The 16983-nt window shown below is 38.4% G+C and overlaps 1 protein-coding gene across 1 annotated transcript in view; it reads right to left on the bottom strand.

Moving 5' to 3' along the window:
• Window positions 1-16983, bottom strand: part of MICU2 (mitochondrial calcium uptake 2) — an 811360-nt gene that overhangs the window by 200610 nt on the left and 593767 nt on the right. The window contains exon 6 of the mRNA XM_053708516.1: window positions 14388-14470. Coding sequence (XP_053564491.1) covers window positions 14388-14470 — 83 coding nt within the window. The remainder of the gene's footprint in view (window positions 1-14387; window positions 14471-16983) is intronic.

The raw sequence follows: 16983 nt of genomic DNA, 5'->3' as shown, positions 1-16983 counted from the left end.
AAGGGAAGCATCCGTAATAAAGGAATTAGCCAATTTAAGAGCTTTTATCCTATCCTGGATTTCATCCAGAGAAGTCTCTGTTCTGATAGCGTCAGATAATGCATCAAACTAATATGCAGCCGCGCTAGTGATGGTAGCAATACACACAGCTGGCTGCCATTGTAAGCCCAGATGTACATACATCTTCTTGAGTAATCCTTCTAGTTTCTTGTCCATAGGATCCTTGAAAGCACAACTATCCTCTATGGGAATAGTAGTTCTCTTGGCTAAGGTGGAAATGGCTCCTTAACAGAGTCGGCTATGGGAAACATCTTTTTAAATATAGGAGATGGGGAGAAACGAATACCCGGTCTCTCCCATTCCTTAGCAATGATCTCAGAAGCTCGGTCTGGTACCGGAAACACGTCTGTCGAGGAAGGAACCTCAAAATATTTGTTCAGCTTGCTGGACTTCTTAGGAATAACGACGACCATGGAGTCGCTGTCATCCAAGGTAGCTAAAACCTCCCTAAGTAGTAGACGGAGATGTTCTAGCTTAAACCTGAAAGATAGAACTTCAGTATCAGCAAGAGGAATTACACTGTCCAAATCTGAAATTTCTCCTTCAGATGCTACTACGGTATCCCCCCTCCTCAGGCTTCTGGGAGGGGGTATCTGAAATAGCAACAATTGCGTCAGAAACCTCACTTACTGAATGTCTGATTTTCCTCTAACGCTTTCCCTGCAATACTAGAAAGGCAGACAATGCATTTGAAATTGTAGAAGACATGAGAGAAGCGATGTCTTTTAAAGTAACCCCAACTTGAGCTACTGAGGTAACGCAGGGCACTGCATGTGAGGGCAGCAAAATTTGGGACGCTTGGGGAGAAAGCTGCAGCATAAAATGAACATTGTCATTAGATTCCTGACCCTCATCCTTCTCAGAGAGTGATGGCGCAGGAAAACTTTTATCCCTGTAACTTATAGTCCTTTCAATACAAGAGGTACAAAAAGGGATTGGTGGTTCCACATTGGCATCAAAACATAAAGTGCAGGTGACATTTTGCAACGCCTCATGGTCCATTATTACTCTTAATGACCAGGACTAGCAACTAAAAAGTAACTATTTTAATAAAATTAAACTTTGCAATAAAATTTTACTGTCCCTTTAAAAATTAAACTTTTCTTACTCAAACTGCAGAATGCAGTAAAAATTATAATTTGGCCAAAAAAACAGTACACCTATACACCTCAGCTGTCTGCTGAGGTGCCTACCTTCCTACAATACCAGAGATACGTCCCACTATGACAGGAGATGATCTATAGAGTAGCAAGAAAATAATGCAAGAAAACCGCTCCTAGAAATGCTTGTTCTTATAAAACCGGCCTGTAGCTGAGTCACCTCCGTATGTGTCAGAGAAATGGCACGCATTGCTAACAAACCCGCTACACTAAGCCCCGCCCCTCGTGAGCGTCTCTGTAAACAACCTCCCGTTCAGTATTATACTGTGTAAAAACCACCAGAAGTTTAGTGGAACCGCCAAAAAGTTTTATTCACTCAGCATCCCCAGCGCCTGCTACACTGCCTAATAATTCTCCTATACTAAAGGAGAAATAAACTGTCCCATATGAGAATAAAGAGTCTGTCAACCCTTTTCTCCTTCAAGTAAATATAGTGCCCACTCTTTCTGATGTGAAAACTGTGTCACCTCCAGAAAAAATTAAAGTAAGCACTTACCTGATTAATGCCCGACAGCAAGGCATCTCACCCGGCTTGAGAGGTCCTCACCCTCACATAGGCCTGTGGAATAAAAAGGACTGAGTTCTTTATTTTCCCTCAGATCTTCACAATCAGGGCAGCATGAAATCTATGAGAGGCGCAGTGAGAATTATGTCCCACCATTTCTCATTGCTCTAAAGCCACCACTGCTCTACTGAGGAGACTGATACGGACTACGGCTACACCCTAGGACAAAGCAGCACAATCTTGTACCACTTTAAAAATAATAAACTCTTGATTGAAGAATCATAACTAACACCCCACTTTACCACTTCCTTTCACTGACCAGGAAGTGAATATCCCATTAGTAATTAAGATGATCCGTGGACTCATTGTGTCATAAAAAAGAAATCTAACCATCAAATATATTCACAAAGAGTGACTAAAGTGCAATTTATTGTACCAAAAGTGAAATAATAATATTCCTGTTTGCTATTTTAATAGCCTAGGGGGAAAACTATTCAGAAAATGCTTTGTCCGAGTTTCTAAAACTCTTAACCTTGGCCTATGATAAAAAGGTGATTAAAAAAAACTAAGGCCACCATCAGTCCGATTACTTCCATGCACTGAGCCACTGACGGCCAAGGATTGGACTGAAGTGCTCGACAAGCTCCTAAAATCTTTGATTTCTTGACCTCTGTCAAAAAAATCCTCATAGATATAGAATCTATTAGGGTTCCCAAGAAAGTTACCCTTGTCTTCGGGATTAAGGAACTCTTGTCCAAATTTACCTTCAACCCGTGAGACCTCAGGAAGGATAGCACAACGTTGGTATGAGATATTGCTTGTTGACAAGATGGCGCCTGGATTAGAATATCGTTCAGATAGAGCACCACCCAATACCCTGTGGTCTTAGAACCGCCAGCAGAGACCCCAGAACCTTTGTGAAAATTCTGGGTGCTGTGGTCAATCCGAAGGGAAGAGCCACGAACTGAAAATGTTTGTCCAGAAAGGCAAACCACAGAACTTGTGATAAACTCTGTGGATAGGAACATGTAGATATGCATCCTTTAAATACACTGTCATCATAAATTGACACTCCTGGATCAATGGAAGAATGGTACGAATGGTTTCCATTTTGAATGATGGAACTCTGAGAAACTTGTTTAGACTCTTGAGGTCTAATATAGGTCTGAAGGTTCCCTCTTTTTTGGGAACCACAAACAGATTTGAATAAAAACCCTGTCCCTGAACTGGAATGGGAACAATTACTCTCAGGGAGAAGAGGTCTCTTACACAATGTAAGAATGCCTCTTTCTTTATCTGGTTTGCAGATAATCTTGAAAGAAGAAATCTTCCTCTGGGAGGAAAGTTTTTGAATTCCAGTTTGTATCCCTGAGACACTATTTCTACTGCCCAGGGATCCTGAACGTCCCGAACCCAAGCCTGAACGAAGAATGAGAATCTGCCCCTTACCAAATCCAGTCCCAGATTGGGGGCCTGCCCTTCATGTTGTTTTGGATTCAACAGCAGGCTTCTTGGATTGTTTACCCTTGTTCCAAGACTGGTTGGGTCTCCAAGTAGACTTAGATTGTGAATAGTTCCCTTCCTGTTTAGAGGAGGAAGGGAAAGAATTTCCTTTGAAATTTCAAAAGGAACGAAAATTACTTTGTCGTCCTTTCTGTTTACTTCTCTTATCTTGAGGAAGGAGATGACCCTTGCCTCCTGTGATATCAGAGATAATTTCTATCAAACCAGGTCCAAACAAGGTCTTCCCCTTGTAAGGAATTGCCAGAAGTTTAGACTTGGATGACACATCCGCAGACCAGAGCTTTAACCATAAATCTCTGCGGGCTAGGATAGAAAATCCCGACCTTTTAGCTGCCAATTTAGTAATTTGCAGAGAAGCATCTGTAATAAAGGCATTAGCTAACTTTAGAGCTTTAATCCTATCCTGGATCTCCTCTAAAGTGGTCTTAGTTCTTAGAGATTCTGACAGAGCATCAAACCAATAATCTGCTGCACTAGTGACCGTAGCAATGCACGCAGCTGGCTGCAATAGCAGACCCTGGTGAACATAAATCCTTTTAAGTAGACCCTCCAACTTCTTGTCCATGGGATCTTTAAAAGCACAACTATCCTCAATGGGAATAGTTGTTCGCTTGGCTAGGGTGGAAATAGCTCCTTTCACCTTAGGAACTGTCTGCCAAGTTTCCCTGATAGCATCCTCTATAGGAAACATCTTTTTTAAAATAGGAGATGGGGAAAAAGGAATTTAAGTACAAAAAGCGAGGCAGCGGATGTAAAAGTATAAAAAATAACTTATATTATAACTTTAAATTGCAAAACAGGATCAAGAGGCCAGTGCAGTACCGGTCTTACAAGTTTCAGCTTACGCCTTCCTCATAGACCGTACTGCACTGACCTATCAGCCTCTATTTAAATACAATGTCCTGTCACGTGCACATACTTGCATACATTTAACCCTTAATACAGTTGCAACATATATACCAACAAGTACATTCCACTATACTGTGAATACACATTCATATAACTAAGTAGTACATTGTTCTCACAACTTAAGAGTTACTATTTTTATAGGTCTGTAAAGTGCAATCCAGAATAATAACACTCTATATGTTGTGCTCTATTTGACTACTCTGTGCATAAATAAATATTTTTATAATATCCAATTACCTAAGCATAAAACATTTTTAGCTCTCAATTGTACACATTATACATGGTATATGCTTTGTATATAGAGAAATCACAGAATTTCTCAATGCTTATGTTTAATGTAAAAACATATATTTTATTAGCAATCTTTCTCTATTACTAAGCTCCAGTATATGTCATCTAAAATAGTCTTATCAGTTAATATAGATACATTGTATGTTAGTATTATTAGTGTTAGAGATACTATGTTTATTAATCTATAATTAGACAATGGAACCCAAAATGACTTCACAGAATATAATATACTCCATTTTAATCTGTAAATATGTAATAGCACATAAATATGCCATCACATAACCTTATAGTAAACTATGCAGCAGTTTAAATAGGTATCTACACAGTATCAGATTATCTTTACAAGTGTGTATTTTCCTAATATACAATCTGTCCTTCATAGTAGTTTATTCACAGAAATTTATCAGATCTGCTTGTATGTTCAACCCTTTGGGCATTCTGGTCTTCAATTTGAAGATCCAGAACGCCTCACGTTTCTGAAGCAATTTATCTCTATTTCCTCCTCTCCATGGGACTTTCACATGTTCTATTATTTGCCATCTTAAATGATCTACTATTTCATTATATATCAAAATCTAGCTTTTTATAAACTTCCTCATCTTCTAACCGCCTCAATGCTTCAGAAAAGTAATCTTTTTTATTAAGTACCACGATGTTACCACCCTTGTCACTCCTAATAACTATATCTTCATTACTTAATAATTTCTCAATTGCTTCTTTTTCTTGTTTAGTTAGATTATGTGCTCTATTCGGTAGTTTTTCTTGTAACTTTTGTAATTCCAATTCCACTCTTTTATGGAAAGCCTCTAAGAAGATACCTCTAATTCTAGTTGGATAAAAAGTAATGGGAGATTTGAATTTAACTGATACATTCTCCTCACTCAGGGACTCAGTTTCCAAATTCCATAGGGTCAGGTAATCACTTGCTTCTTGGAAGGGGATTATCACCATATGTTTCCCTATTTTGCAATGTTTCACTTTGAGTTGCTATTTCCCTGGGAGTCTCTTTAAAGTATTTCTTAAGGGTTAAATTCCTTATAAATTTATTAAGGTCAATAATAGTATCAAATAAGTTAAAATCATTAGATGGTACAAACACTAAGCCATATGTCAATACTTTACATTCAAGTTGCCCTAACTCAATATCAGACAAATTCATAACAGTTATATCTTGTATTTGTTTGTTTGTTTCTGTTGCTGTGTGTTGGCCCTCAGGGTATATCCTTTTTTCCCTGCATTTGCCCCCTCTCTTATGCGGTCTCCTCCTCTTAGGTTTGATCTGCCTCTCTGAAAAACCTGCTTCTCACCTGTTCTACCCTCTTCTCTCAAATTAACATTACTACTTTGTGTACTCATTTTTATTTTCTGTGTGACTATTCCCTGATTGCCTCTTGTCTCCTTAACTGGCGCCCTATCTAAAGAATATGCAACCTGCTCCTCTATAGCTTGCCTATATATGCTAGTAGTATTCTCAGCTGAGACTAGATTTTCAGATGTACTTTGTATATCTTCTATTGGGCTTCGTGCCTCTTGTTGTATTTCAGAAACTTTGCTATGTCCATTAGTAGTATCTTCTCCTGATTCCCTGTCAGTGTCAGAGAAAGTCACTCTCCTTCTATTGCATCTATTTCTAGACCTTGATCTTCCAAAATGTGAACCATTATTCTGTCTCCATAGATATACTGTGTTGTTACTGTAATCCAAACTGTCGCGTTCAAACTTCCCCTTCTTGGTAATGTCAGTCTCATGCTTAGTTGCTGTAATTGTCCCGTGCAGTATATTATCAAGTGTAACGTATTTATCATGTTCTATGAATTTATTAATCTCTTTTTGTAGCTCCCTTATCTCTTCTGTTATTATATTATGTTGTTTCTCTTTATAGGTTATGATTAGTCTCATTAGTTTATAGGAGCACTCGGATAGAACATCATTCCATTCCTCAATGAAGTCTGTCTTGTACTTGAAAGGTAGGAAATTTCTTTATTCTAAGTCCCCTTGGCACAATTTTAAGTATGAGATATTTTTCTAATAGTTTGATATCCCACCAAAGGCGATAAAAAGGAATACCTGGTCTCTCCCATTCCTTGGAAATAATTTCCGAAGTCCGTTTAGGTACTGGAAAAACATCTGAGTAAGAAGGAACTTCAAAATATCTGTCCAATTTACTAGACTTCGCAGGAGCGACTACTACTGTAGAGTCACAGTCGTCTAAAGTTACCAAAACCTCCCTGAGTAACAGGCGGAGGTGTTCTAGTTTAAACCTGAAAGATACAACCTCCGAATCAGTCAAAGGTAATGAACTTTCTAAATCTGAAATTTCGCCTTCTGATAGAACCTCCATGCCCTCTAACTCAGTTCCCTGGGAGGGTACATCCGAGATTGCCACCATTGCATCAGAAACCTAACTGACAACCTGGTTGTTCTTCCTCTTACGTTTGCCTTGTAACATAGGAAAGGCAGACAACGCATCAGAAATTGTAGAAGACATAAGCGGAGCTATATCCTTTAAGGTAACTTCAGCGGGCGCTAGGGCAGAAGTACAGGGCACTGCTTTTGCGGGCGTTAAATCTTGGGACGCTTGGGGAGAAAGCTGCGGCATACTCTGAATCTTATCATTAGATTCCTGAGAAGCATCCGCCTTTAAAAAATTTTGTTTATGAAAAATCTTTTCCTTATAGCTTAAAGCCTTCTCAATACATGAGGGACAGAAAGGGATTAGTGGTTCCACATTAGCATCCAAACACATGGAGCAAGTAACATTTTGCACTGCTCCTATGTCCATACTAAAATACAAAATCCTCTTTTTTAAAAAAAAACAAAAAAAACAAAACGTTATTGTCTCTTTAAGAAATTAAATTATATAAGAAACATATGGCCAAAGCTAATCAAATTATTAACAAAAAATTTGATGACAGAAAAAAGGGCAAAAAAACAAAAAGATACTGTGTCTTTAAATTTTAAAACTGCAACGTTTTTACTGTAAAGCAGAAAAAAGTTCCCCAACAGTTAAATAAAACTAAAATCTGACACCTATACACCTCAGCAACTGTGCTGAGGTGCCTATATGCCACCAGACTCGCTCCCTGACCGGAACACTTGATATCACTTTTAGATGAAAAAAACGATCCGGACACTCAGGAGCCCACAAACGCTACAACCGCTTGCCTGAACTTTCAGAAAGACATGCGGTAATAGAGCTAGATGAACAACATCCACTTCTGTTGGCTTAAAACTGCACAGTAAGCTTACAGCAGCGCATGAAAATGTGGCCCCGCCCATCGTGGGTGTAACTTCCCCAAACACATTAACCGACAACGGAGCAAAAATAAATGATGAACCGTAACACCATTTACAATAAAAAAAGTCAAAACATCCTTTTAAGACTGCCTTTCACAGAAAAATCTTGTAAGAGACTACAAGCTTTCTCCCAGCCCCAGTGCCTGTACTCGTAGCTGTCCAAACTGAACCCTCCATACAAGAGGGATTAATGTCCCCACATAAGAAGCCCATAATGAGTCTTATGCAAACTTCAAATAAAGTTTAAGATTAAGTGCCCACTTTACTCTGAGTCTGCTCCCCAGAATGAACAAAGCTACCACTTACCTTAAATGTGCTTAGGCTATCTGGATTAGGGCAGCATAAATGTATAGGAGGCGAAGTGAGAATTATGTCCCACTAGTTCCTATTGCTCTAAAGCCACCAAAAGCTCTACTGAAGAGACTGATATGGACTACAGCAACACCATAGAACAAAGCAGCACACTCTGGCACTACTTTAAAAATAATAAACGCTTGATTGAAGAATCTATTCTAACACCTCACTTTACCTCTTCCTAGCACTAACGTAGGCAAAGAGAATGACTGGAGTGGGAGGGAAGGGAGGAGCTATATATAACAGCTCTGCTGTGGTGTTCTTTGCCTCCTCCTGCTGACCAGGAGGTGTAATCCCACAAGTAAGGATAAGAATCCGTGGACACATCGTGTCTTTAAAAAGAAATGTACTGGTGGTTTACTACCTAACACATGGGATGGTGTACGGACGCGCTGTCTGCAAATCTTCCTATAGAATGTTGTTAGTGATAAAACAAATATGTTCACTTGTAAGATTTTAGTGAACATGCAAATAAAGACCAAAAGGTTGCTTTGTACAACTGTTTATAAAAATCCCATGTATGAAACCATAGCCCTAGCAGAAAGATCCATCACCATAAAAAGTAGCTATTCCCTCCTGAGCTTTTAAAAGGGACATAAAACCCCCAAAGATTTTTCATGATTCAGATAGAGAGTAAGATTTAAAAAAAAAAACTTTCCAATGTACTTCTATTGTCTAATTTACTTCGTTATCTTGGTATCCTTTCTTGAAACGCAGGTAGGAAGGTGTAGGAGCGTGTACGTGGCTGGAACAATACAGAAATGTGCATGTTACCTATTTATTTTGTGCTCTTGTGGAGCGCTGCCCCCAGACTGCGCACAGCCAATCACACGCGGGCAGGAGCTGTCAATTGGGGAGATTCAAATTCTCCACCTAAGAGGTGGAAAAGAGGTTAGGGAAGCAGCGTTCTGATGACCACTGCTTGATAAATATTCTTGTGAGAACCTGCAGTCGTAGGGGGGGGGTGGGGGGGTGGGGGGTGAAGCCTTTGATAAATTGACCCCTTAAAGTGCCATTGATAAAAACATATACATTATACACCACTTACATGTTACGTTCTCAGTTGTTCTATATGCATGTAACATGTAAAAATAAGCCAATTACAGCATACAAACATCTTTGTTGTGTTCATTTACAGCTCTTGTCTGTACAAAATATATTTTTTTCTGCAGTGTATTACTGTGACGTTTTTTTAAACCACAAACTCATTTCTACTGCTCTGACCATTTTCTTTGAATGTTTATTTCTCTGATCTTTGCCAGCCCACCATTGAGCTCTTTGAGCCAATTAAACCTACAGCACCTTTAAAAGGTTCTATAGATAATATACCACTTGTATCCTAATCCTAAATTGATCTCGCCACCGAGTCCATCTCACCACTTAATCTTAGCCCAGTGGGCTCTTATCCCAATAAGCAAATAGCCAGGAAGAAAAGAAAGATTTTCTCAAACAGAAGAGTAATACATGAGAACGATACAGTGAAAAAAACAAGTAAAGGGACATTAAACACAAATTGGAAGATGCACAACATTACAGCTTCAAATCTGAGTATTTTTGCAAAGGATAATGCAGGTTTGTTTTGGAAATTAGTATATTTTTATACATTTTTGTTTTGTTTTTACCGATTTCACTGTACCACAAAAGGAACCTTGTTAATCAGTCATAACCGTGTCCATATGGATGTGGCATGAACATACATTGTTGTTTGCACATGCGCAGTGAGAGCGTTAGCTGATTTTGCCCTGTTTATTTATTATATTTCATTAAAGAGGTTTATTAAAAAATAAATCAAAATTAATTTCTAATCTCCACTCTGAAGTTATACAAATATTTATTTAAATATACTTACTAATATTCTTATATCCATGTGAGACATTCATAATCTTACTTGCTTACAGCCCCATAGGCAGCCTATTACCTGCAATTTGTTCTACAAACACATCTTGCTGATTTCTGGCCAAGTGTCTTTAAAGGGACATGAAAACTAAATTTTTCTTTAATTATTCTGATAGAACATGCAATTTTAAACAACTTTTTGATTTACTTATGTTATCAAATTTGCTTCATTCTCTTGCTATCCTTTGTTAAAGGAGAAAAGATGCACTACTGTGAGCTAGTTAAACACATCACATGAGCCAATGACATAGGTATTTATGTACAGCCACCAATCAGCAGTTACCTCCCAGCAGTGCATTGTTGCTCCTAAGCCTACCTAGGTATAATTTTCAACAATTGATATCAAGAGAACAAAGCAAAATTGATAATAGAAGTAAAATGCAAAGTTGCTTATAATTGCATGCTATATCTGAATCATAAAAGAAAAAAAATGTGTTTCATGTTCCTTTAATAACAACACCTAAACTACCAAGTAACCACACTGGTAATCTATATTTAAAGAATAAGAGACCAAGGAGACAGAAAGAAGAAAAGTTACCTAAAAGATAACAATGCTAAAAATGAAATTTATGCTTACCTGATAAATTTGTTTCTTTCTTGACACGGTGAGTCCACGGATCATCATAATTACTATTGGGAATATCACTCCTGTCCAGCAGGAGGCGGCAAAGAGCACCACAGCAAAGCTGTTAAATACCACTCCCCTTACCTACAACCCCCAGTCATTCGACGAAAGGAGAAAGGAAGTAATATAAGGTGCAGTGGTGTGTAAAGTTTATGAAAAAAATAAACTGTCTGAATACAGGGTGGGACGTGGACTCACCGTGTCAAGAAAGAAACATAATTTATCAGTTAAGCATAAATTTAATTTTCTTTCTAATGACACGGTGAGTCCACGGATCATCATAATTACTATTGGGAATTAATACCCAAGCTAAAGCCTCAGCCAAAGCAACAGTAACAAACAAGTAAACATTTAGAAATAATATGTAAAGAAGACCAAGTGACAGCTATGCAAATCTGGTCCACAAAAGCTTCATCTCTGAAACCCAAAAAGAAAAAACAGCCCTAGTGGAATGAGTCGTAATTTTCTTAGGAGGCTGCTGTCCAGCAGACTCATATGCCAAATGAAGAGGAAGACTGGCGAAAGTCTTTAGTCGCCTGCAAATAATATTTCAATGCATGAACCACATCCAGATTGTGCACAAACGCTCCTTATGAGAATATGGATTAAGACACAAAGAAGGAACAACAAATCCTTAATTAATATTCCTATCCAAAACCACTTTGGGAAGGAAACCTAAGGCAGTACGCAGGACTACCTTATCAGAATGAAAAATAAGATAAGGAGAATCACACTGCAAGGCTGAAAATTCAGAAACTCTCCAAGCAGAAGAGAAAGCAGTAAGAAAACAAAACCACCCAAGATAATAACTTAATATATATGGAATGCATAGGCTCAAACGGAGAATGTTTGTAAAACTTTAAGAATAAAGTTAAGACTCCAAAGTGGAGCAACTGTTTTAAACACTGGCCTGATTCTGACCAAGGCCTGACAAAAGGATTGGACATCCAGCATGTCCGCCAGATGAGCAGCAGAATGGATAGCGCAAAGATCTGACCCTAGAGGGTACTGACAGAAAACCCTTTATCCAGGCCTTCCTGGAGAAAAAACAAGATCCTTGAGATTCTGCCCTTACCCCAAGAATATCCATTTGACTCACACCAATAAAGATTTTTACGCCATATCCTATGAAAAATCCATCTTGAAACAGACTTACGAGCCTGAACCATGGTCTCAATGACCGATTCGAAAAAACACGCTTAGCTAAATCAAGCGCTCAACCTCCAAACAGAAGTTCTAGAGAAAGATCTGTGGATAAAGGAAGGGCCCTGAGGTAGGACGACCCTCCTCAGAGGCAAACTCCAAAGTGAAAACCGACGATCTCTACTACGTCTACACACCAGGACCTGGGGAGACACTCAGGAGCTGAGATTCACCTAAGCTCTCTCCTATATTCCCAATAGTAATTATGATGGACCGTGGACTCACCGTGTCATTAGAAAGAAATGTATTTATGTTTTGAAAGCCTAGAAATGTTTTCTGAGTTTATTGACAAGCTTGCTGGGGTTGGATGTGCCTTGTGAGGGGCTTATAACAACAATTTAGTGTCCTTGTAAATGGTTAATATTTCCAGTACAAGTCATCTGTAATGTAGGTCAGGCTGATTTGAAAATAAGGTGGCAGCCCCAGGCAGCAGAGAGGATCCAAGGGTAGCTTGCCACTAGAGTGCTATAATAGTATAGAGCAGTGATTTTCAACCTTTTTTTTGCCGTGGCACACTTTTTTTACATTAAAAAATCCTGCGGCACACCACCATCCCAAAATTTTACAAAATCACACATTGTAGCCTAATACCGTATGTGTATATATATATATATATATATATATATATACACATACACACACACTGTACTGTGCTGTCATGCCTCCTACAAACTATACATGACATATTGACATTCATTCACAAACAATCATAATGATTGTCTGTGAATGAATGTCAATATGTCATGGTTGTAAATGATGCCTGATGAGCCTGTCACATACCTCCCAATATTTAAAAATTTGAAAGAGGGACACCCCTGCTGGCTGGAACTGTTCTGGAGGAGGAGCAAAGCTGTGCCAGCATGCATGGGGTATTGAAGTGTTGCGGTGTGTATAGCCGGCACTAGACACGTGTTGTGGTGGGTGGGGGTTCCTTCCAAGTGTGAACACGGGTTGGGGGAGCGAGCTGCCACTACGCTGTTACCCTCAGTCATCTCACTCAAAATAAAAAAACGGCCCAGAATAAAAAACAAGCAAAATTTAAAAAATATGTCACACTGTTGTCAGTCTGCCGCGGCACACCTGAGGATCTCTCACGGCACACTAGTGTGCCACGGCACACTGGTTGAAAAACACTGGTATAGAGGTTATAAAACTGACACTAGATAACAATGTGTTTATTCCCTCTGCATGGGGTAAAGTCCTATTTAGGGTCTGCAAGCATGTCAGCCCCTGAGCAGAACACATTTGGTACGCTAATCACAAGCAGTTGCACAACCACCAATCCCCATCTCAGGAAGAGCAAGACTTTACCTAAGTGTTTTACACCAATCGCTCAACTGTCCTGGATCCTGCAGGATTTGTCTGTTTTTGTTCCCCCATCATCTCTGGCCAGGGCAAATGTCCTGGTTTTTAGGGAGTACCTCAGCTCCACACAGTCACCCCCACAAAGGGCCAGATTACAAGTGGAGCACTTAATATTGCTTTCATGCGCTAGTATTACAAGTTGAAAGCAATGTAAAAGCAAGCTCACGTTCACATTGCTGTGAAGCATTGCGCTCACAAGAGCACGCTTCCATAGGCTCCTATGGGAGCCTCGTTCTCATGCAGAGAGACACGACATGAGAACCTCGGGCAGCAAATTATAAATATATATGTATATAAGCCTATACAGTACATATGCAGTTCCCATAGACCGCAATGTAAAGGCACTTTTCAGTGCCATTTTTTTTCTAACACCTCACAACTGCTGATTTTAGCCCCCAAAAAATGCTAAGTGCAGGTTTCTTTTTGGAAAAAAAATGCAACATAAAAAAAAAAAAAAGAAAAAAAAAAGAAAAAAAACTAGCACTTGATTTTCAGGCATTTGGGACACATTTATAAATGTAAACATAGATCTGATCTCTGGTTAATTTTATAAGCTGTTATTGCTACCATGAGCTCGCGGTAGCAATAACCAGCCACTTGTAATGACTGGTTATTTATCTTGCACCCGTAAAATTGCAAATCTGCCCATTTGCGGGCGTGTGATAAATTAGCGCTCCATTTGTAATCTGGTCCAAAATATGCAAACCCTGGAAACCTTCTGAGACATATTGGGAGTTATGTTAACACCATTTTTTAAACATGAAAATGATATTTTAATACATACAAAACAGGGCACGCCAATTTTAAATTAGAAATGTAATTATTTAACTGTGTGTAAAACTTTATTTTGACACCGGTCACATTATTTCCTGCCCAGAGAAAGTCATCTTCTGCGAGTAAACACTATAAATACATTACATGGTGCTGTGTTACAACTCAGCTTTTTTTTAGCTGGGATACGGAAGAATAAAACATTTAGAAACAAAAGGATTTGGTACTCTACATAATCCCTTAGCAGGATTTGTTTTAAAAAGCATACACCATTCCTCATGTCTCTCAATATAAGGATTACAGAACAATTATAAAACAACTGCTGTGTGCTTATGGGCATGACACATGCTTCCAGCAGATATATCCCAACTAACAAATACAATTTAAACAACGTTTTGAAGCAATTAAAGCAAACAATTATGCTTACCTTAAAAAATTCTCTCTTTTCAACTTGCTCATTGCCGTCAGTGTCTAGCATTTTAAATGCAATGTGGAAGCCCGTGTGTGGTTCTACAAAAAAATAATAATATTGTTATTTTAACTAGTTATAAAAAAAGATGCAAGGGCTTATATGACATAGTAATACAGGCAAACACCATGAACTCATGAATCAAGTATTCCTGATGTCACAGCAAAATACGTTTAAGTACATAAGGGATGTTACGGTCAAAATCAAAATGTAGTGTACATAGATGAATTACCTCTTTGAATAGAAACAGATTTACAATATACATACATTGGCAACAATGTTTATGGTAAAAGTTAGCACTGTTTTAGTGTTAATAATTTTATCTGCACATGCATGTGAAGTATAGCTAGATATTCTTAGTGCACCAGTATATTAAATACTGCAACTGCTCAGAGAGCCAGTGGGGTTTGTATCATGTCAGCAATGAACAAATTGAGTCATTAGCATATGATACAAGCCCATTGGGCTATCTAAGCAAGAGCTGTGTTTAAAATGCTCGTGCACTTTGCATACTTAAAGTCATGGTAAACTTGAGCAATCTGCATTTAACCACATAACAGAACACCAAAAAAACCCTACGTTTCATTTATTCATTTTTAAAAAATACACTTACTAAAATCTTTCCTAGCTATCTTTCTTGTAGATTAATTTCCATCTTCCTCCGCCCATCTCCTCTATGCCCTATTTTATGACTTTCTTTTATCAATATCCAATGAAAATCTGTGCCGATAGGCACTGAACTGAAATCCTAATACTCCCCATTCTTCTAATGCGCCTGTGCTTATTTAATTTTGCCATTCAATGACTTTGTGCGCATACTCGACTCGCGCATGCTCACTCGACATCTCAGGGAATTCCTTGCTAACGTCACAGCAAGCCGATACTACCTTGTAAGCAGTGGATCTCTGAAACACTGCAGCATTTCAAGAATATCAATATGTTAGATGACATTTAAATAGATTCTGTACGAGCCTTCAATGAAAAAATATAAATTAGGTTACAATAAATTTGGGGGCGTGTATTACACCCCTACATAGAAAGCAGGTGGGACCGCTCTCTACGTCACACAATACCAACTACCAGGTTTGTAAGGGGGCGGAGGAACGTGACGTTCAAGGAATTAAATAATTTTACAAATATTAAAAAAAGCTACTATAAGCTGTTACTCAAATATGTAAAGAGCTTAAATTTACCATAACTTTAAAATACCACTTAATGCACCAGAATTGCATAATGAACAAGTGAATAATAAAAAGACAATGCAATAACACCTACACTGAATTTCAAATAAGCAGATTTTTTTTCTGACAAATTTATTTTTTCTCCCATATTCTGCCCCCTGTATCATGTGACAGACATCAGCCAATCACACACTAGTATACCCTGTGAGCTTGTGCACATGCTCAGAAAGATTTTGTTCCCCAGAAAGATTCTCTCACAAAAGGGCCTGATGATCACACAAAATCTTTGGGAGATTTTTTTTTCACATATTGCAGTGCATGTGTTCTTTCTTCGCATACAGCACCCTGCATAGCTAGATAAACAGGCCCCAAGCTAAAATCTGACTTTCTAAAATGATTTGAAGGATTGAGCCATACTGACGACATTTTAGATCATCTCGCCAAAACGAAGTTTTGATAATCAGGCCCAACGACACAAGATTTAAGCACTTGTACTGGATACAATTATAGTGCATTCATTTTGAAGTCAGGTACAGCACAGTATTCATGTCACATACATATGCAACACCTGTAGATCATATAACCATCTGAAGAGGCAGGTGAGAGGAAACAAGCTCCTCTGTATTTTTTCTAGACCCTTTTGCTATGGCTACTTAAGGACTGATATAAAAAACTCATTTACTGATGAAACAATCACTGTAGGGTTTTGTATTCTGCAGAATGCATTCCAGTCCACCTTAAAAGGAAAATGAAACCCCCCAAAATTATTTATTTCATGATTCATATAAAGCATACAATTTTAAACAACTTTCCAATTTAACTTCCATTATCAATTTGGCTTTGTTCTCTTGGTATCCTTTGTTGAAGGAGCAGAAATGCACTACTAGGAACTAGCTGAACACACCACGTGAGTCAATGAAAAGGCATATCTGTGCAGCCACCAATCAGCAGCCTACCTAGGTATGTTTTTCAACAAAGGATGCCAAGAGGACAAAGCAAATTACGCTAGACGCTAGAAGTAAATAAGAAAGTTGTTTAAAAATGAATGCACATCTGAATCATGAAAGTTTAATTTTTACTTTACTGTCCCTTTAAGGTCTTAGGGCTGTGGAAAACCAACATTTTCATAGTTAAAGTGGCATAAAACTCAAAACGTAATCTATGGGGAATTACATTATGGGTTAAATATGTCTTATTAACAGGAGTCTTTTCATTAGTCAGGTCTGTTCGGTCATATTAAAGTTGACAGAAACAAACCTATATCTCTCATCCTTTAATCCCATCTTCAATATATTTTGGCTTCTCTCTGTTTTCACCTCATCCATAGAATTTGTCTCAACAACCAAGGTCACTGCACACAGATCTATATTTAT

Source organism: Bombina bombina, chromosome 3 (genome assembly GCF_027579735.1).
Source record: "Bombina bombina isolate aBomBom1 chromosome 3, aBomBom1.pri, whole genome shotgun sequence".
NCBI lineage: Eukaryota > Metazoa > Chordata > Amphibia > Anura > Bombinatoridae > Bombina > Bombina bombina.
Note: the sequence above shows the minus strand (reverse complement) of the source record. Positions and strands in the feature narration are given on the sequence as shown.